The following is an 18,959-nucleotide window of genomic DNA, read 5'->3' as shown; positions in this document are numbered from 1 at the left end:
CGACTCCACATATTTCTTTTAAAAATTCCCATAAAATGTAACTGGGAATCGTTGGGAAAATTTATCAATTTGCAATTTGCCTTCAAGGCTGCAAAGAAAGGAGACAAAATGACAAAAGAAATAGTCTTCAGGTGATTTTAAAAAAATGGTATCGCTATAACTATATCTGGCCAGTAAGAACTTGGTCCCCACATTGATATGTGTGATCTTATTGATTACAGTGCATTTGCATTAGTTAAATGATGGAACCTTGATTTAATCAGATTAAGTTTATTTCACAAAAGAAAACTTGGGTGGCTTGATCCAAGGATACAGACTATAGAAAGCAAGTAATCATTTATCATTTCTTCTTCAAGTAATTTAGAGATTCTGACTGCCTACTGTGACTAAGATCAGTCAATCCTTCGGTAATTTTGCTAAACAGCCTCAAGTAAACTTCAGGTCTCGTGCATTCATTGAAGTAATTATAGCCGCCTTGCTTGGGAAAGGAAGAGCAATCCAAAAGTACAAAGGTGCCTAAGGCAATATCCACCAGCACTCAGTATCTGGTAAAACCTAACTGCTTGGTTGCAGGCAGAATGGCATAACATGGTACTTTGTTTTGCAGCCCAAAGAATAACTGGCAAGTTTCTCCCTAAATCAGGTAGCCAACTTAAATATCAATAATTATCAACATGATCAGGACTGGAATTTAACTGAAACTTTTTTAAAAGGGGTCCAACTAAGGGAAACAACTAATACACATCCAGATTTTTTTCTCCACTCGATTAGCTGTTGATTCTGTTTTACAAACTAAATTGTTTAAAAGTGTAGGTGTTAATCTCTGCAATAAACTTGACTGAAACTCAGAACAAAGAGGTCTAACCAGCTTTTGGATCAAATGAAATGTGCAACAGTGAAAATCAACGGAAATAGGAAAAATGTAGCTAGTTTGCATATTAGTTTGAACTAATAAGAAAAAGACAACAGTAAACTTAGCTCTGCTACAATGTTAAAAGGTCAGCTGCTTTCCATTTATTTTAGCAAGAGTTACTTAAACTCTAATTCTGCATGTGGTGATTCACCAATTCTCAAACAGTCACTTGGTTTTACAGAAATGTCAGTACAGCTGAGAAAAAGAGAGACATGATGATGAAGCATTTTATTTTGCACTCATCGAGACAAAGGGAAAAGCAATGAATGCAAGGCAAAAAGCTCTGACATGTCTCCTTTGAGCATGACATTACCAAAGTATTTTTGAATTTTACTTATTAATTTTGCTTTTTCATATTTATTCAGTTGTATTTGGTTTTCTTGAAAGTCCAATTAACATAATCAATTTCAAAATGCAGGAAAAACATCTCTCACAAAAATGAAGCTAGATTTTTGAATAGCCAGCAATTTTCAAATCACTTAGCTTCAAATTCCCCTCATTCTCAGAATTCACTAAGCTTAATATGGCCATCAACAACTAAATTTTCAGAATGTTTATTTTCGAACTTAGTAATAAAACTGTTTACTACAAAAATACAAACAAACATACTTCTTCCTCATAATGTAGGGGAAAATTAGAAAACCCAAATTAAAGGAGGAGGTAAGAGTGCAGGCTAGCAATGTGCTGGATGGTTACCAGACAATAAAGGGTAAAGGAGAGAGCAGGTGAGTGTCTTTATGCACCAAGGAATAATAAAAAAGAGAGTAGGGAAACTTACCAGTAGAACAAATTTAAAAGCTTTGTATCTAAATGCATGAAGCATTTGAAACAAAATTAATGAGTTAAATGGTGCAAATAGAAACAAAACAGTATGATTTGGTAGAGATTGCTGAGACATGGTTACAAGACCAGGTCGGGGAATTGAATATCCAAGGGTAGTCAGCATTTCAGAAGGATGGACAGAAAGGAAAAGGAGGTGGTGTAGCTTTGTTGGTGAAGGAAGCGATCAGTGCTGTAACGAGAAATGACATAAGCACGGGAGATCAAGATGTGGAATCAGTCTGGGTAGAAAAAGAAATAGCAAAGGGAAGAAGTACTTGGTAGGAATAATCTGTAGGTCTCCAAACAGTAGTTCTGCAGTGGGGCACAGTATAAACCATGAAATACTACAGGTTTGCAAGAAAGGTATGGCTAAAATCATGGGTGATTTTAACATGCACATAGATTGGATGAATCAAATTGGCAAGGGTGGCCTGGAGGCAGAGTTCATTGAATGTATTAGAGATTGTTTCTTGGAGCAGTATATTATGGAACCAACCAGGGAGCAGGTTACTCTGGTTTTGGTATTGTGTAACGAAGAGAGATTAATTGATGACATCATAGTTAAGGATCCTTTAGGGAGTAGTGACCATAGTATGAATGAATTTAGACTTAAGTTTGGGGGTGAGAATGAGTAGTGTTCTAGAATTAAACAAAGATAATTACACAGGCATGAGGTCAAGATTTATACCCGGGTAGATTGGGCAGGACAGCTAAAAGGTAAGAGAGTAGATGAGCAGTGGCAGTTGTCTAAGGAGCTACTCAATTTCTTGCAACTAAAATATATCGCAGTGAGGGAGAAAGATGCTAAGGGGGGTTATAAAAATATCCATGATGAAACAAGGTGGTCAAGGACAATATAAAGTCAAAAAATAAGGCATAACATATTGCAAAAGCCAGTGGCAGGCTGGAAGATTGGGAAACTTTCAAACAAAGGGAAACTAAAATATTAGCAAAAAGAGCTAAGATAAATTACGAAAGAAAACTAGCACAAAATATCGAAAAGGATAGCAAAAGCTTCCATAGGTATATACAAGGGAACAGAGTTGCTAAGGTGAATGTTGATCCTTTAGAAGTTTGAAACCCATGAGTTAATAGTGGATAACACTGAAATGGCAGAGATGCTAAATCAATACGTTGCCTCCGTTTTCAGTGAAGGACAATAGTTCTATTCCTATTGAAACGGGCAAGTCAGAGGCAATAGAAAGGGTAGAACTTAGAACAATCAACATCGATGGGGTAAAGGTACTCAGCAAGGGCCGAAACGTCAGCCTCTCTGCTCCTATGATGCTGCTTGGCCTGCTGTGTTCATCCAGCCCTGCACCTTGTTGTCTCGGATTCTCCAGCATCTGCAGTTCCTACTATCTCAAATTCCCCGGGCCTGATGGCCTACATCCTTTGGTATCAAAGGAAGTGGTGGGAGAGATAGTGGGTCCTTTGGTTACAATATTACAAAATTCTCTGAACACAGGAAAGGTTCCAGTGGATTGGAAAAATGCTAATGTAATGCCCCTATTCAAAAAGGGAGGCAATACGTGGGAAATTACAGACCAGTTATCTTAACATCTATTGTTGGGAAAGTGTTAGAATCAATTACTAAGGAAGCAGTATGAGGACATTTGGAAAGTCAAAATGCTATCTATCAGAGTTAGCATGGTTTTATGCAGGGCAAATCACATTTGACTAATTTGCTCGAGTCCTTCGAAGACGTAACAAGCAAAGTGGATAATGGGGATCCAGTAGATGTAATATATCTGGACATCTGGAAGGCATTACACAAGGTGCCGCATAAACGGTTAATTCACAAGGTTAGATCATATGGATTGAAGGGTAATTTATTAGCTTGGATAGGTGACTGGCTGAAGGGCAGAAGACAGAGTTGGATTACATAGTTTTTTTCTGGATTGCAAGTAGTAACAAATGGGATGCCACATGGTTTGGTTCTTGGATCCCAACTGTTTACAATCTACTATAAAGACTTGGATACAAGGATAAAAGGTTCTGTAGCCATATTTGTGGATGACACAAAAACAGGCAGGACAATAAACAGTAATGAGGTCATAAGAACCTTACAAATGGATAGAGATAGGTTAGGAGAGTGGGCCAAAATGTGGCAGATGGAGTTTAACATGGAAAAGTGCAAGGTCGTGCATTTTGGTCAGAAAAATGGGAAGGTGACCTACTATCTAAATGTGGAGACTTCAGAGTACTCCAGTGCAGATGGATCTGCGTGTCCTCGTTCATGAGTCACAGAAAACAAGCATTCAGGTACAGCAGATAAGGAAAGTGAATGGAATGTTATCTTTAATAGCAAAGGAAGTAGAATATTAAAAGGTAAGGAAGTATTGTTGCAACAATATTTGGCATTGGTGAGAACACACCTGGAGTATTGTGCAGAGTTTTGGTCCCCTTATTTGAGGAAGGATGTGGTGGCATTGGAGGCAATTCAGAGGAGGTTCACGAGATTGATCCCAGAGATGAGGGGTTTGTCATAAGAAGACAGATTGAACAGTTTAGCCATACACTCTCTGGAATTTAGACGAAAGATGGGAGATCAAATTGAGGCATTCAAGATGATAAAATGTATGGATAAAATAAATGTGGAGCGGATGCTCCCTCTTGTGGGGCAATCTAGGACGCGAGGTCATAGTCTTAGGATATGGGTAGCAAATCTAAAACAGAATAGAGGAGAAACTACTTCTCCCAAAGGGTGGTGAATCTGCGGAATTCATTGCCCCAAAGTGCGGTGGATGCTGGGACAGTTTGAAAGATTTTTAATTGGTAATGGGTTGAAGGGTTGCGGGGAGAAGGCAGAAAAATGGGGTTGAGGAGCACATCAGCCATAAATCGAATGGTGGAGCAGACTTGGTGGGCTGGATGGCCCAATTCTTCCCCTATTCCTTAGGAACTTATGAGAACAGAATCTAAATTGCTGCTGAACCAACAGTTTGAGAATTCTGAAATGCTACTTTTTGGTAACTTTTGGCTGGCAGTGTGATGCACAAATACCCAACCTCATAATTACATAAAGCATAAGTAACATTTACTTTATGAACTTGCATTATGACATGCTTCATTTTAAAATAAAATTAAGTGAAGTGAATTTTTTTTCTGAGGAGAGGGAAGGGCAAAGTTTCATAAATACAGTGCATTGTAGAAAGCAGAGCAACCTTTATGCAATGTCAATTGGATACGTAACAAGTTACATATAACCGACAACCAGTATAGTTAACATCGAACAAGCATTTTGCTTTTCACACATTTGTTTGAAGATTTACAAAAATAATTTTACAACATTTGCAAAAAGTTAAAAGGTACATTCATTACAAAAATGACTATTGGAAAGTACATTAACAAGATAAAAATATAATTTATACTCCCTGTTTAGAATGAATTACGTTCCAACTGGTTATCATTTGCACAATTGCTAGCACTGTCAGGGCTGAATAGTTTTTCTTGACAACATGGACAAGCATGCTTCTTCATTATTAGAGCCCTTGTAATGAAATAAAATATTCAAAGGAAATCAGCGTGAAGACCCCTCTGTAATCATTCCTCAACATTTTGATCAATGCATTGTTTATGCTATTTTCTGTTTTAGATCACAATTATACTATTTGAACTTCACAGAAAAATAATATAAAATACATATATAAAATTCAGAGTAGTTCACTTGGTTGCACTGAATACTCAGTGGGTAAATGTACCAACTTCCTGCACTTGGCCCTCCCAAAACCAAATGGATCAACAATAGTTGTTGTACAAATAGAGTCAGAGATTCACAGCATGAAGAGAGATCCTTTGACCCATGATGTCCATGTCAGTCATGAAGCATCTATGTACTCTAACCTCACTTTCCAACATTTGGCCCAAGGCCTTGAATGCTGTGGTGTTTCACATGTTTGTCTAAATACATCTCAATACTTCTGAAGAATGTCTCAATTAATGAGGCAGGGAAGTACGTTCAGATAGTCAAAAGGAAAAAAGAACTAGCATGAATAGAAATCTGGGACTTTGAATTAAAGACAGTGATCCAAAAATATTTTGGAAAAGGGACATGTGGATAATTTCATCGTCTTCCCAAATTTTCACTTTTTATTTTACTTGCTGTTGCTACCCTTCTATTTGCTGATTTAGAAAAAAAATCCCAGTAGATAAATCCCCTTTTTTTCTCCCACTCACTAAAGTATTACTCAGCATTATTTTTGATCTTCGGCAATATGCAACACAACAGTCATAGCAACCGAGATAAAAACAAAAAACATCAGTCAATTCAACACACTTGCATTCTTATTCAAAAAGGTTTTTTAAACATTCCAATATTTGACAGGCAAATTTCAGCAAATTTTATTTTTTCCCCACAAGGGAATTTTAAAAAGGGGTGGCATGAAGAAATAATTTTCATTACTTTGGATTATAACAGGCTAACGGTAGCAACCAAATTACACTGTTTTGTAGTCACATTCAAATACCAGTTGAGACAAAGAGAATACTTACTCCAGTACTAGTGGTTCATCCAAAAAGCTGTGCTTTAAACTGGTAAAGAGTTTTGAATCTAAGAAAGAAAAAGAAAAACAATGAACTTACATACAACCAGAAAACTCGTGTAGTATAAATGTTAAAATTTAACTGTTTTACAAGTTTACAGTTGTACAAAATCAACAGGCAAAGCAAGAACTATGATGGTCCACTTTCAGGAAGCCAGCTACAATGAAATTCTACTGCTCAATTAGTAACATTCTTGCCCGTAAATCAGAAGATTGAAGGTTTAATTTCCAGTCTAGAATTTGAGTGCAAAATTTAGCAGGACACTTCAGTGTGGTACAGAAAGAGCATTACACCATTACAGCTGCTTTCTTTTAGATGGTACATTAAACAGAGGATCAGTCTGTCCTCTCAGGTAAACAAAACAAAAAAATTCCATGGACCAGCATTGAAGGAGGAGGAGGCAGTTCTCTATTGTGTCCTTGCCAAAGTTTTCTTCAGCTAGCATTTATAAAAACAACGATGTAGCTATCATAACACTGTAGTTTCTGAGACATTGTTACGTGGAGGCTGCTGTCCTGTTTCCCAAATTAGAACAATAACATCACTTCAAATAGTGACTTAATTGGCTGTAAAGCAATGAGACATCCTGAGATCTTGACAGAATCTATTCAAAAGAAAATTTTATGAAGTCTTAAAAGATAATGACATTTATTCACTTGTTTTCTCCCCATCCCACCGTCTCCCAAATCAAAGTGAAATATTCAATGGTAGCATGATTTGCGACAATCCTGTTGAGATTATATTTGCTCAATTACATAGTTGTATCTTGATTGTAAACTGTACAGAGAAACAGTAACATTGAATTTGCAGTAGGCTTGTCTAAAAACAAAGTTTCTTCATTTAAATTAATATAAATAATCAAAATACTTGACTCTAAACTCTCAGTTTGGTGTACTACTTTCATGGTTTAATTTGAAACATAGTAAGAAAAGTGAAAGATTCATACGGAAAGAATGATATAATTTGGGCAAAGAGCAAAGTATATTTAGCAATAAGCACAAGCTTACCCAATGTTTGATTATTTCCCCAGAAGATAACAATGCTGGTGTTGTCACTGTGATCCTTAGAATGAAGGGCGAGTAGGACATCCATTTGAGAGTCCCCATCATAGTCTCCTGGTACCACACTAGTAATCACCAGGTCACTGAAAGGAATAAAGGAGAAAGAAAATGATCAATCATTCTACTTTAAAAATGTATTAAAAAAAGAGGTAATACAAAATAGGTACTCACCTCTGCTGCAGCACCACTTTGGGTTTTGGCTTATAATAGGGTGCTTTTACATCAGCCAACAAGATTATCAATTGATTGTCTAAAAAAAAAAGGAAAATGTAACAAAATTAAATAAAATTACAATATCTGTTATGCTTAATTTGATATATTATAATGGAAGAGGGCTTTTGTTTTAACTTGCTCAAATGACCTACAAGATTGCCAAAAAAGACAAATAATAATTTTTTTAATCCATCCTAAAGTCACAGTGTGTCATACTGAATCTTGGCAGTGAATCCCTATAGGAAGGCGTATGCAAATTGAAACTGGTGAAGCTGACTGGTCCTGGAAAATCATCATTTCAAATGATTTCAAAATGCATTGAATAGCAATCTCTTAGGTAAATATTCAATATGTTTTGCAAACGTATACTTTTAACCATGCAAACATTTCAATTTCCAACATAGAATAGTTAGTGAGAGAACTTTCTGGTCTGGCTTTTACTCAGACAATCCAAAACTACAGAGCCTGATATCACCCTTTGAATCAAATAATTATCTTATTTTCCCTTCAAAGCTGCAATCCTTTCAGCGTGCACAATGCTTCCTGCCAAAGTATTCCTTTCTTCAATAATTTGGAACAGCAAATGAGCTGGATGTAGAAGAAAGCACAGCTGTTCATTGGCAATGCACTGATCAGAGTCAACCGCCTGAATCAAAATTTAAAATTTGGCACTTAATAGGTGTACTCTCCATGGAAATACCTCTACAAATCAGAGACCACCTGCCAAACAATCAACACTCTCCTCTCATGCAGTATAAATTTGTTGACTTCCCTTTGAATTTGTGTTCTTAAAAACATGTCTTGATGAGCACAAAATGAAAAGCATTGACAAATTTCGTATTTTTTTCAGTAATATTCAATAGAAGAAACATAAACAAAAAGATAGGAAGAGTTTCTACAAGTTTACAAAAAGAAAGGCGAAAAGAGAAGGTCGAGTAAATGTTGGAATCCCCCAAGAATGAGCCTAGAGTCGTACATAATGGAAACAGACCCTTCGGTCCAACTAGTCCTCGCTGACCATGTTCTCAAACCAAAGGAATTCCACTTCCCCGCTTTTGGTCCATATCCCTCCATGCCTTTCCTATTCATGTATTTATCTAAGTGTCTTTTAAACATTAAAACTGTACCCGCATCCACTACTTCCTCTGACAGTTCGTTCCACACACTAACCACTTTGTGTAAAAAAAGGTGCCCCTCATGTCCTTTTTAAGTCTTTCTCCTCTCACCTTAAAAAAAGTCCCCTAGTTTTGAAATCCTCCACCTTGCTTTTCATGTTATCTTGCCCCTCGTGATTTTATTAAAAAAATGGGAAGCAAGGAAATGGCGCAGATTTTGAACAAATATTTCACAGCTTTCTTCATTGTCAAAAACAACACAAGTATCATAACAATAGAAGAAAATGGGGTGTAGGGTGGAACTTTCAAAAGAGAAGCAAACTATGTTATTGCTACAATACTGCAGAATGATGTGCTGCGGAAGGATTTGGGTGCCCTCCTACATAAATCAGAAAAAGGTTAACACGCAGGTACTGCAGGCAATTCGGTGGGCAAAGAGAACGTTAGATTTTATTGTCAGGAAGATGAAATTTAAAAATAGGGAGCTCTTGCTACAAAAAGACATCAGTGAGACCACATCCAGCATATTGCATGCAATATTGGTATCCTTATTCAATCCTTTATGATGCAGTTCAGAGGAGATTCGCAAAGTTGATTCCTAGGATGAAAGTGTTATCTTATGCACAATAGTCAAGCACGTTAATCAGATTTCATTGGAATTTAGATGACATTGTTGAAATACAAGATTGAAAGATTTGACAGAGTAGTTGCCGACAGAACGTATTGCTGGAGGAATCGAAAACTGGCGAGCATTGTTTCAGAAAATGAAGTTGCTGGTTTAAAAATCGAAATGAAGAGACATTTATTCTCGAGGGCTACGAATGCTTGGAATCTTCTACCGCAGGAAGTTGGGGAGGTTGAGTAATTAGCAATGTTTTAGCCTTGAACTTATTCAAAGAGTCAAAACTTTTCATCACACATTTCTCAGGACTGAGAAACAAGAAATCAAACTTATATTCCCTTTCAAAGCTTTGTTTCTGGAGTCTCAGTCCTCATGAGTGCAATTGAAAAAGCTTCCACTCTGTCTCTTTTTAGCAATAATTGTTTCTTTGAGAGGAAGGTGTTAGGTTCGGAGACAATGACCACAGATTCCTGAGCACAGATGAACGGACCCTGAATTTTCCAAGGTCCCAGAAAGATGTCAAAAGGTATCAAATTGTAAACAGTGGTGCTGTAAACTACCTACTTACTTTTAAGGTGAAAGTGAATTGGGAATCATCGAAAACTAATCAGTATTTCTATTTTGGTTAAAAGTTAACATGCTTCCTGTTGCGATGGGGAAGAAGCAGCTATTTTGAAATCAGGTTACAGGCTTCTCTCCCCTATTTCAATTGCAGTTTTGCCTCATGTGATTTTCTGCCAACTAAGAGCTAGACAGCAAATAATAAAGCCAGCTTGGCTTGCACTTTAAAAAGAGAAAATGCTGACCCTATTGTGCACCATATAAAACTTAGCTGAGAACACAGCTCGGATTCAAGATCCCAATTGTGAGGACTCAATGAAGATTTTAAGTATTGTCAAGCTTGCAGCTAGAGGAAGAGATCTGCAGTGTAACTCTCACAGTGAGAGATGGTTCTATGCGTAGAAGTGATCTAGCTGGAAAAGTGAAAAGGCAGTTGGGAATAACTGTAAACTGTTTGATACATGAACAGTAATTCTATGGAGAGTGTGACATAAGGTAGCTGACAAGGAATGGTTTATTTTCATCGCTTAAGGTAAAGTTAACAAGAAAAGAAAACAGTGTTTGGCCAACAGCACTTTTCTCAGCTATTTCTTACACTAAAATTTGAAAATATGAAATCTTGAGGTGTTATTTCTTCAGCTTTTAACTGAAAGGTCAAATTTTTCTTAAAAATATGGTCTCTACGGAGATCGTAAAAGTAGTACACAAGATGGAAGTCAATCTGGTAGCGACTCCCAGGAATGCATAGCTCGAATATAAACAATATCAATTTTCCCCAACTCTTTTTCCCGTTTAACAGCCATTTTCCACCCATGATACTATAGTTTCTGCTGTCACAAATGCCAAACGTCGTAAACAAATTCTCAGGATGCCTTAATAAAGTATGTATAAACTATTTCTCATGCAGCCATTTAAACCAAATTAGTCATCTCTCAAGAAGAAAGGAAATCTTAAATTGCTCATAAGAGATTCTGGCTGTCTTACATTGCATTACGTATCACTAAATTATTATATTATAGTTTTCAATAAGATTACGGCTGTTCTGATTGTGGTCTCAATTCCACATTTCCACTTATCCCCAATAAAATATATACTTTACGTGCTAGTCAAAAATATATCACTGTCTTAAGTATATTCAGTCATCCCGCTTCCGCTCTCTACAAGGGAGGGAATTCCAAAGACTTACAATTCTCAGAAAAAAATCTCATCATGTTAAACGAAACAGCCCTTATTTCCGAAAATGTGTCCCCTCATTATTGTCTCTCCCACCCTTCCCGCATTGAACCCATTGACAGAATCCATAGAATCCCTACAGTGTGCAAACAGGCCCTTCGGCCCAATAAGTCCACACTGACCCTCAGAGCATCCCACCCAGACCCATTCCTTGATTGAGATGTTAAATGATTCATTAAGATCACCTTGTTTTCTTGCAAATTCCAACGAATAGAAGCCCACCTAGTCAAAATATTTGTCATAAAGTAACCCTCAAAACCCCTCTCCTACCCCAGGCATTAGTTAAATAAGCCTTCTCTGAACTTTAGTGCATTTGTATCTTCTCTCAAATAAGGAGATCAAAACTGTAAACACTACTCCAGACTTGCTCTTAATGATGCTCTATACAACTGTAGCAAAACATCCCTACTTTTATATCCAATTCCCTTTGCTGACTCCGCCTGATTGCATTGAGAATTTAAGTGTCCCACTACGTCCTCCCTAATAAAATACATTTTCTTTATAATAGATGATAATTTTCTGTAGTAGAAAATGCTCATTAAAGTTTGTCCCCATAATATTACCCTACTGAGTAAAGTACTGTGTCAAGGGGGTGGGATGAGGTTCGTAGGTAGGAGATGGGGATGGGGCTTTAGGTGGGAGGAGGGGATAGGTGGGAAGGAAGGGCAGGCTAGGGAGGCAGGGACAAGCTGGGCTGGTTTTGGGATGTGGTTGGGGGAGGGGAGATTTTGAAGCTTGTGAAGTCCACATTGATACCATTGGGCTGCAGGGCTTCCAAGCGAAACATGAGGTGCTGTTCCTGCAACATTCGGGTGGCATTGTTGTGGCACTGCACGAGGCCCAGCATGGACATGTTGTCTGAGGAATGGGAGGGGGAGTTGAAATGTTCGCGACTGGGTGGTGCAGTTGTTTGTTGCGAACCGAGCATAGGTGTTCCACAAAGCAGACCCCAAGCGCCCCCTTGACCTGTCCGTCCTCCCTGGACTGACTTATCCCCTCCCTAACTCCCCACCAACACTCACCTTTACTGGCTCCACCCCCGCCTCTCTGACCTGTCTGTCTCTCTCCACCTACGTTCTCCTTTATCCATCTTCTATCCGCCTCCCCCTATTTATTTCAGAACCCCCTTCCCCTCCCCCATTTCTGAAGAAGGGTCTAGGCCCAAAACATCAGCTTTCCTGCTCCTCTGATGCTGCTTGGCCTGCTGTGTTCATCCAGCTCTACACCTTGTTATCTCAGATTCTCCAGCATCTGCAGTTCCTACTATCTCAGAAGATAGGGCATGCCCTAAGGCACTACCATACATCAAGAACATATCTGAACTGACCACAAGACTCCTACGACCACTGGGCATCAGAGTGGCACACAAACCCACATCAACCCTATGCCAACCGCTAACCCGAACCAAAGACGCATTACCCACTATGGATAGAACCAATGTTATATACAAGATTCCTTGCAAAGACTGCGACAAACATTACATTGGACAGACAGGAAAAAAATTAGGCACAAGAGTACACGAACATCAACTAGCAACAAAAAGACACAACCAATACACACTCATCTCCATCCACATGGATAAGGAGTACCACCAGTTCTACTGGGGCAACACCAGGATCCTAGGACAGGCCATGCAGAGACAAGCACGGAATTACTAGAGGCCTGGTTCTCCACTAAGAAGGCTATCAACAAACACATAGAGCTAGACCTTATATATACACTCCACTGCAAAGGAAAACCAGAAATGAGGTAATCCAACTCAACGGACACCGGAGTTTAAATACCAGGTGGGAAAACACAACAGCGCTTCATCAGAGATTGCACCGATTACCCAGCAGGGTAATGTAACGTCTGCGGAACAACGAACCAGCCAGGCGAGCCAATCAACCATAATATCTATCAGAATAATAGGGTGGTTATGGTAGAGGATTTTAACTTTTCAAACATAGACTGGGACTGCCACACAGTGTTAAGGGCTTGGATGAAGAGGAATTTGTTAAGTGTGTACAAGAAAGTATTTTGATTCAGTATGCGCATGTACCTACTAGAGAAGGTGTAAAATCTGGCCTATTCTTGGGAAATAAGGCAGGGCAGGTGACTGAGGTGTCAATGGGGGAGCATTTTGTGGCCAGTAACCATAATTCTATCAGTTTTAAAATAATGACGGAAAAGGGTAGACCGGATCTAAAAGTTAATATGATGGCCAAGGCAAGAACTTTCATAAATTGACTGAGGTCAGATGTTTGCGGGTAAAGGGACGGCTGGAAAATGGAAAGCCTTCAGAAATGAGATAACGAGGCTCCAGTGACAGTATGTTCCTGTTAGGATGAAGAGCAAGGCTGGTAGATGTAGGGAAGGCTGGATGACTGGAGAAATTGAGGTTTTGATGAAGAACAAGAAGGAAGCACACGTCACGTTTAGACAACAGAAATCGAGTGAATCCTTAGAAGGATATAAAGGCAGTAGGGGTACACTTAAGAGGGAAATCTGGATGAAAAAAAAAGAGACATGAGATACCTTTGGCAAAGAGGGTTAAGGAGAATCTAAAAGGATTCTACAAATACATTAAGGACAAAAGGGTAATTAGGGAGAGAATAAGGGTCCTTAAAGATCAGCAAGGCCGCCAATGTGTGGAACCACAGGAGATTGGCAAGATACTAAATGAGTATTTTGCATCAGTATTTACTGTGGAGAAGGATACGGAAGATAGAAAACATGAGGAAATAAATAGCAACATCTTGAAAAATGTCCATATTTCAGAGGTGGTGGTGCTGGTCGGCTTAAAATGCATAAAGGTGGATAAATCCCTGGGACCTGATCAGGTGTACCCTAGAATTCTGTGGGAACCTAGGGAAGTGATTGCTGGGCCCCTTTCTGAGATATTTGTTTCATCGATAGCCACAGGTGAGGTGCCAGAAGACTCAGTTGGCAAACGTGGTGTCACAGTTTAAGAAAGGTGGTAAGGGAAAGTTAGGGAACTATGGACTGGAAAGCTTGACGTCGGTAGTGGACAAGTTGTTGGAGGGAATCCCCAGAGACAGGATTTACATGTATTTGGAAAGGCAAGAACTGATTAGGGATAGTCAACATGGCTTTGTGCGTGGGAAATCATATCTCACTAACTTGATTCAGTTTTTTAAAGAAGTAACGAAAAGGATTCTTGAGGGCAGAGTGGTGGAGGTGGTCTATATGGACTTCAGGAACGTATTCAACAAGGTTCCACATGGTAGGCTCGTTAGCATTTTAGATCACATGGAATACAGGGAAAACTAGCCATTTGGATACAAGACTGGCTCGAAGATTAAAGACAGAGGGAGGCGGTAGAGGGTTGCTTTTCAGACTGGAGGCCTGTGACCAGTGGTGTGCTGCAAGGATTGGTGCTGGGTTCACTGTTTTTCATCATTTATAAAAATGATTTGGTTATGAGCATAGGAGGTGTAGTTAAGTCAGTTTGTCGATGACACTAAAATTGGAGATGTAATGGACAGTGAAGAAGTTGGGGAGCCAATGGCCTAATGGTATTATTGCTGGACTGTTAATCCAGAAACCCAGGAAACGTTCTGGGGACCAGGGTTCGAATCCCAACATGGCAGACGGTGGAATTTGAATTCAATAAATATCTGGAATTAAGAATCTAATGATGACTGTGAATCCATTGTCGATTGTTGGAAAAATCCATCTGGTTCACTAATGTCCTTTAGGGAAGGAAACTGCCATCCTTACCTGGTCTGGCTTACACGTGACTCCAGAACCACAGCGATGTGGTTGACCCCGAACTGCCGTCAGGGCAATCAGGGAGGGGCAATAAGTGCTGCCTATTCAGCAATGCCCTCATCCCATGAATGAATAAAGAAAAACAAAAGGTGACCTCAGAGTACAATGGGATCTTGCTCAGATGCGCCAATGGGCCGAGGAGTGGCAAATGGAGTTTAATTTAGACAAATAGGAGTTGCTACATTTTGGAAAGGCAAATCAGGGCACGACTTACACATGTAATGGTAAGGTCCTGGGGAATGTTGGTGAACAGAGACCATGGAGTGCAGGTTCACAGTTCCTTGAAAGGGGAGTCACAAATAGACAGGATAGTAAAAGCGGCGTTTGATATGCTTGCCTTTATTGGTCAGTGCATTGAATATAGGAGTTGGGAGATCATGTTGTGGCCGTACAGGAGATTAGTTAGGCCACTTTTGGAATACTGCGTGTAATTCTGGTCTCCCTACAATGGGAAGGATGCTGTGAAACTTGAACCGATTCAGAAAAAATTTAAAAGGGTGTTGCCAGGGTTGAAGGGTTTGAGCTATTGGGAGAGGCTGAATAGGCTGGGACTATTTTTCCTGCAGCGTCGGAGGCTGAGAGGTGACCTTATAGAGGTTTATAAAATCATGACGGCACGGTTAAGGTAGATAGGCAAGATCTTTTCCCCAGAGTAGGGGAGTCAAAAACTAGAGGGCATATGTTTAAGGTGAGAGGGTGAAGATTTAAAAGGGATCTAAGGGGCAACTTCTTCACACAAAGGGTAATGCGTGTATGGAATTAGCTGCCGGAGAAAGTAGTGGAGACTGGTACAATTACAACATTGAAAAGCCACCTGGATGGGTAAATGAATAGGAAGGGTTTAGAGGGAAATGAGCCAAATGCTAGCAAATGAGACTAGACTTATTTAGGTTATCTGGTTGGCATGGACAAGTTGGACAGAAGGATCTGTTTCCTTGCTGTACATCTCTATGACAACGTTGAGCTTTCATCCAAAAACCCATGTCATCACTATCAACTCCTTCTTTCAGCTCCGTCAAATTACAAACACAAACAAGGTAATCTACTGCGCAAACTCTTTGATGCCTTTCTTACTGATACACTTGATTAATATACTCCAACAGGTTGCCTGTACTCCATGAACAAGGTTGTTAATAATAAACACAATCTCAAAATTTGCGCATGCAAAAGTAGGCAGGTTGTAAAGTAGCAAAAAGAGCTGTAAAGGTCTTCAGGAAAAAGCTTAGTTAGCAGAATAGGTAGAAAGATGGATGATCCTACTCAGTTTGATTAACAAAGAAACAATGCATACTGGTATGAAAAACAAGGAATGGGAATATAGAGATAACAAGGTGTAGAGCTGGATGAACACAGCAGGCCAAGCAGCATCAGAGGAGTAGGAAAGCTGACGTTTCGGGCCTAGACCCTTCAGAAATATACACAGAATATACACAGAGCAAAAGGCAGTGAAGGATTAGAATAAACAGACAAACCCAGGATTTCAATATATAATTCTCTCGACGTTTGAGTGTATATCAACGAATTCAAGAAAGTCAAAATGATTTTTAAAACATAAATAACAATAGATTACAGAGTTAGCAAAGTCATGGTAACATTGGTTAGACCAGAGTTAAAGGAATAGATGGTATTCTGGGAGCCCCATTGTAGAAGGGATGTTAAAGTTACAGAGATTAGTGAACATTCAGCAGAATTACGCCAGGGATGAAAAACTGAGAATAAACTTAAAATACGTAAATGATTTACATTAACCCAAAGGACATCAAGAGGTGCTTCAGCAGATTGTTTTCCAATTTATCCTTCGTTGATAACGTTGTTATCACATAGCCTGCCATTACACACAGTGTGAAGGTGGAGGAACTCAGCAGGCCAGGCAGCCATTTCTGAAGAAGGGTCCTGACCCGAAACGTCAGCTTTCCCGCTCCTCTGATGCTGCCTGGCCTGCTATGTTCCTCCAGCACCACACGGTGTTATCTCTGACTCCAGCATCAGCAGTTCTTACTGTCTCTGCCATTACACACCACCTATTGTTAGTCACTAGTAGTGTCCATTAATAACTATTCACCCTCCCAGCCTGATCGTTATCAATTCCTTTGTCTGTCCAACTGTTCTTCTCTGCCTTTAGGCTCTATCCTGTCGTTTACTCCCTACCCCACCCCACCTATTTTCTGCATATAAACTGACATTTTCCCAGCCACCATCAGTTCTGAGGAAGGATCACTAGGCCTGAAACGTTAACTGATTTTTTTTCTTCACAGACACTACGAGGCCAGCTGAGCTTTTCCAGCAACTTCTGTTTTTGTTCCTGATTTACAGTATCTGCAATTATTTCGGTTTTTAAAGGGAAACATCATAACCTTTGACTGAGAAATCAGACAGGGGTGAAGCTAGTTGTGAGTGCATGTGGAAGGAATGTGAAAATGGTCACTCTGTGAAAATGGTCACAGAGTAAGGAGAAAGGTTACAGAAATACCTTCATTGCAGAAGGTTGGTGAAGCACAGAATGCATTACCACAGGAAATAATTGATTCAGGGATCACTGAACTTTTTCTGAGGAAAATTAAATATATATTTGAAGGAGAAGAAACAGTTTCATTGGAAGAGAAAGTGGGGCAGGGGAATGCTTTAAATTATTCTAAAGAAAAAGGGCACAGATGCAATACATGGAACGGCCTTTCTCTGCACTGGAAATCTTGTGCTTGTGCGTTATTGCACTTTTCCTTTTTTAGCTAATTATAAAATAAGGACACCATTGCTTTCTGGTTGAATTTTTCACTACTTCAAGACATTTTTTACAAGTGTTATACAGTCAGCGAGACCCTTTGGTCCAAATCGTCCATGCCGACCGGATATTCGAAATAAATCTAGTCCCATTTGCCAGCATTTGGCCCATATCCCTCTAAACCCTTCCTTGACATATACACAACCAGATGCCTTTTCAATGTTGTAATTGTACCAGTCTCCACTACTTTCTCCGGCAGCTAATTCCATACACGCATTACCCTTTGTATGAAGAAGTTGCCCCTTAGATCCCTTTTAAATCTTCACCCTCTCACCTTAAACATATGCCCTCTAGTTTTTGACTCCCCTACTCTGGGGAAAAGATCTTGTCTATCTACCTTAACTGTGCCGTCATGATTTTATAAACCTCTATAAGGTCACCTCTCAGCCTCCGACGCTCCAGGAAAAATAGTCCCAGCCTATTCAGCCTCTCCCAATAGCTCAAACCCTTCAACCCTGGCAACACCCTTTTAAATTTTTTCTGAATCGGTTCAAGTTTCGCAACATCCTTCCTATAGCAGGGAGACAAGAATTGAGCACATTTGTCCAGTAGTGGCCTAACCAATGTCCTGCACAGCCTTAACAAAACCTCCCAACTCCTATATTCAATGCACTGACCAATAAAGGCAAGAATACCAAAAGCCTTCTTCATTATCCTGTCTGCCTGCAACTCCTTTCAAGGAACAATGAACCTGCACTCCAAGGTCTCTTTGCTCAGTAACACTCCCTAGGACCTTACCATTTCAGGTGTATAAGCCCTGCCCTGATTTGCCTTTCCAAAGTGTAGCACCTCACATTTACCCAAATTAAACTCCATCTGCCACTCTGCAGTCCATTGGCCCATATTATCAAGATCCCATTGTACTCTGAAGTAACCTTCCTCACTGTCCACTACACCTCCAATTTTGGTCTCATATGCAAATTTACTAACTATACCTCCTATGTTCATATCCAAATCATTTATATAAAAATGACAAAAAGCAGTTGATCCAGCAGCAATCCTTGTAGCATACCACTGGTCACAGGCCTCCAGTCTGAAAAACAACCCTCCACCACCTCCCTCTGTCTTCAATCTTCGAGCCAGTTCTGTTACCAAATAGCTAGTTTTCCCTGTATTCCATGTGATCTAAAATGCTAATGAGCCTACCATGTGGAACCTTGTTGAATACGTTCCTGAAGTCCATATAGATCACCTCCACCACTCTGCCCTCAAGAATCCTTTTTGTTACTTCTTTAAAAAACTGAATCAAGTTAGAGAGACATGATTTCCCACACACAAAGTCATGTTGACTATCCCTAATCAGTTCTTGCCTTTCCAAATA

At 39.5% G+C, this 18,959-nt stretch overlaps 1 protein-coding gene across 1 annotated transcript in view; it reads right to left on the bottom strand.

Annotated features, from left to right (window-relative positions):
- LOC125485048 (T-cell immunomodulatory protein-like) overlaps window positions 1–18,959 on the bottom strand; it is a 51,326-nt gene that overhangs the window by 27,939 nt on the left and 4,428 nt on the right. The window contains exons 2-4 of the mRNA XM_048605983.1: window positions 7,513–7,591; window positions 7,288–7,424; window positions 6,230–6,287 (exon numbers count right to left, since the gene is read on the bottom strand). Of these exons, the coding sequence (XP_048461940.1) occupies window positions 6,230–6,287; window positions 7,288–7,424; window positions 7,513–7,591 (274 nt within the window). The remainder of the gene's footprint in view (window positions 1–6,229; window positions 6,288–7,287; window positions 7,425–7,512; window positions 7,592–18,959) is intronic.

The sequence above is a fragment of the Rhincodon typus genome, chromosome 15 (genome assembly GCF_021869965.1).
Source record: "Rhincodon typus isolate 14 chromosome 15, sRhiTyp1.1, whole genome shotgun sequence".
NCBI classification, from domain to species: Eukaryota; Metazoa; Chordata; class Chondrichthyes; order Orectolobiformes; family Rhincodontidae; genus Rhincodon; species Rhincodon typus.
Note: the sequence above shows the minus strand (reverse complement) of the source record. Positions and strands in the feature narration are given on the sequence as shown.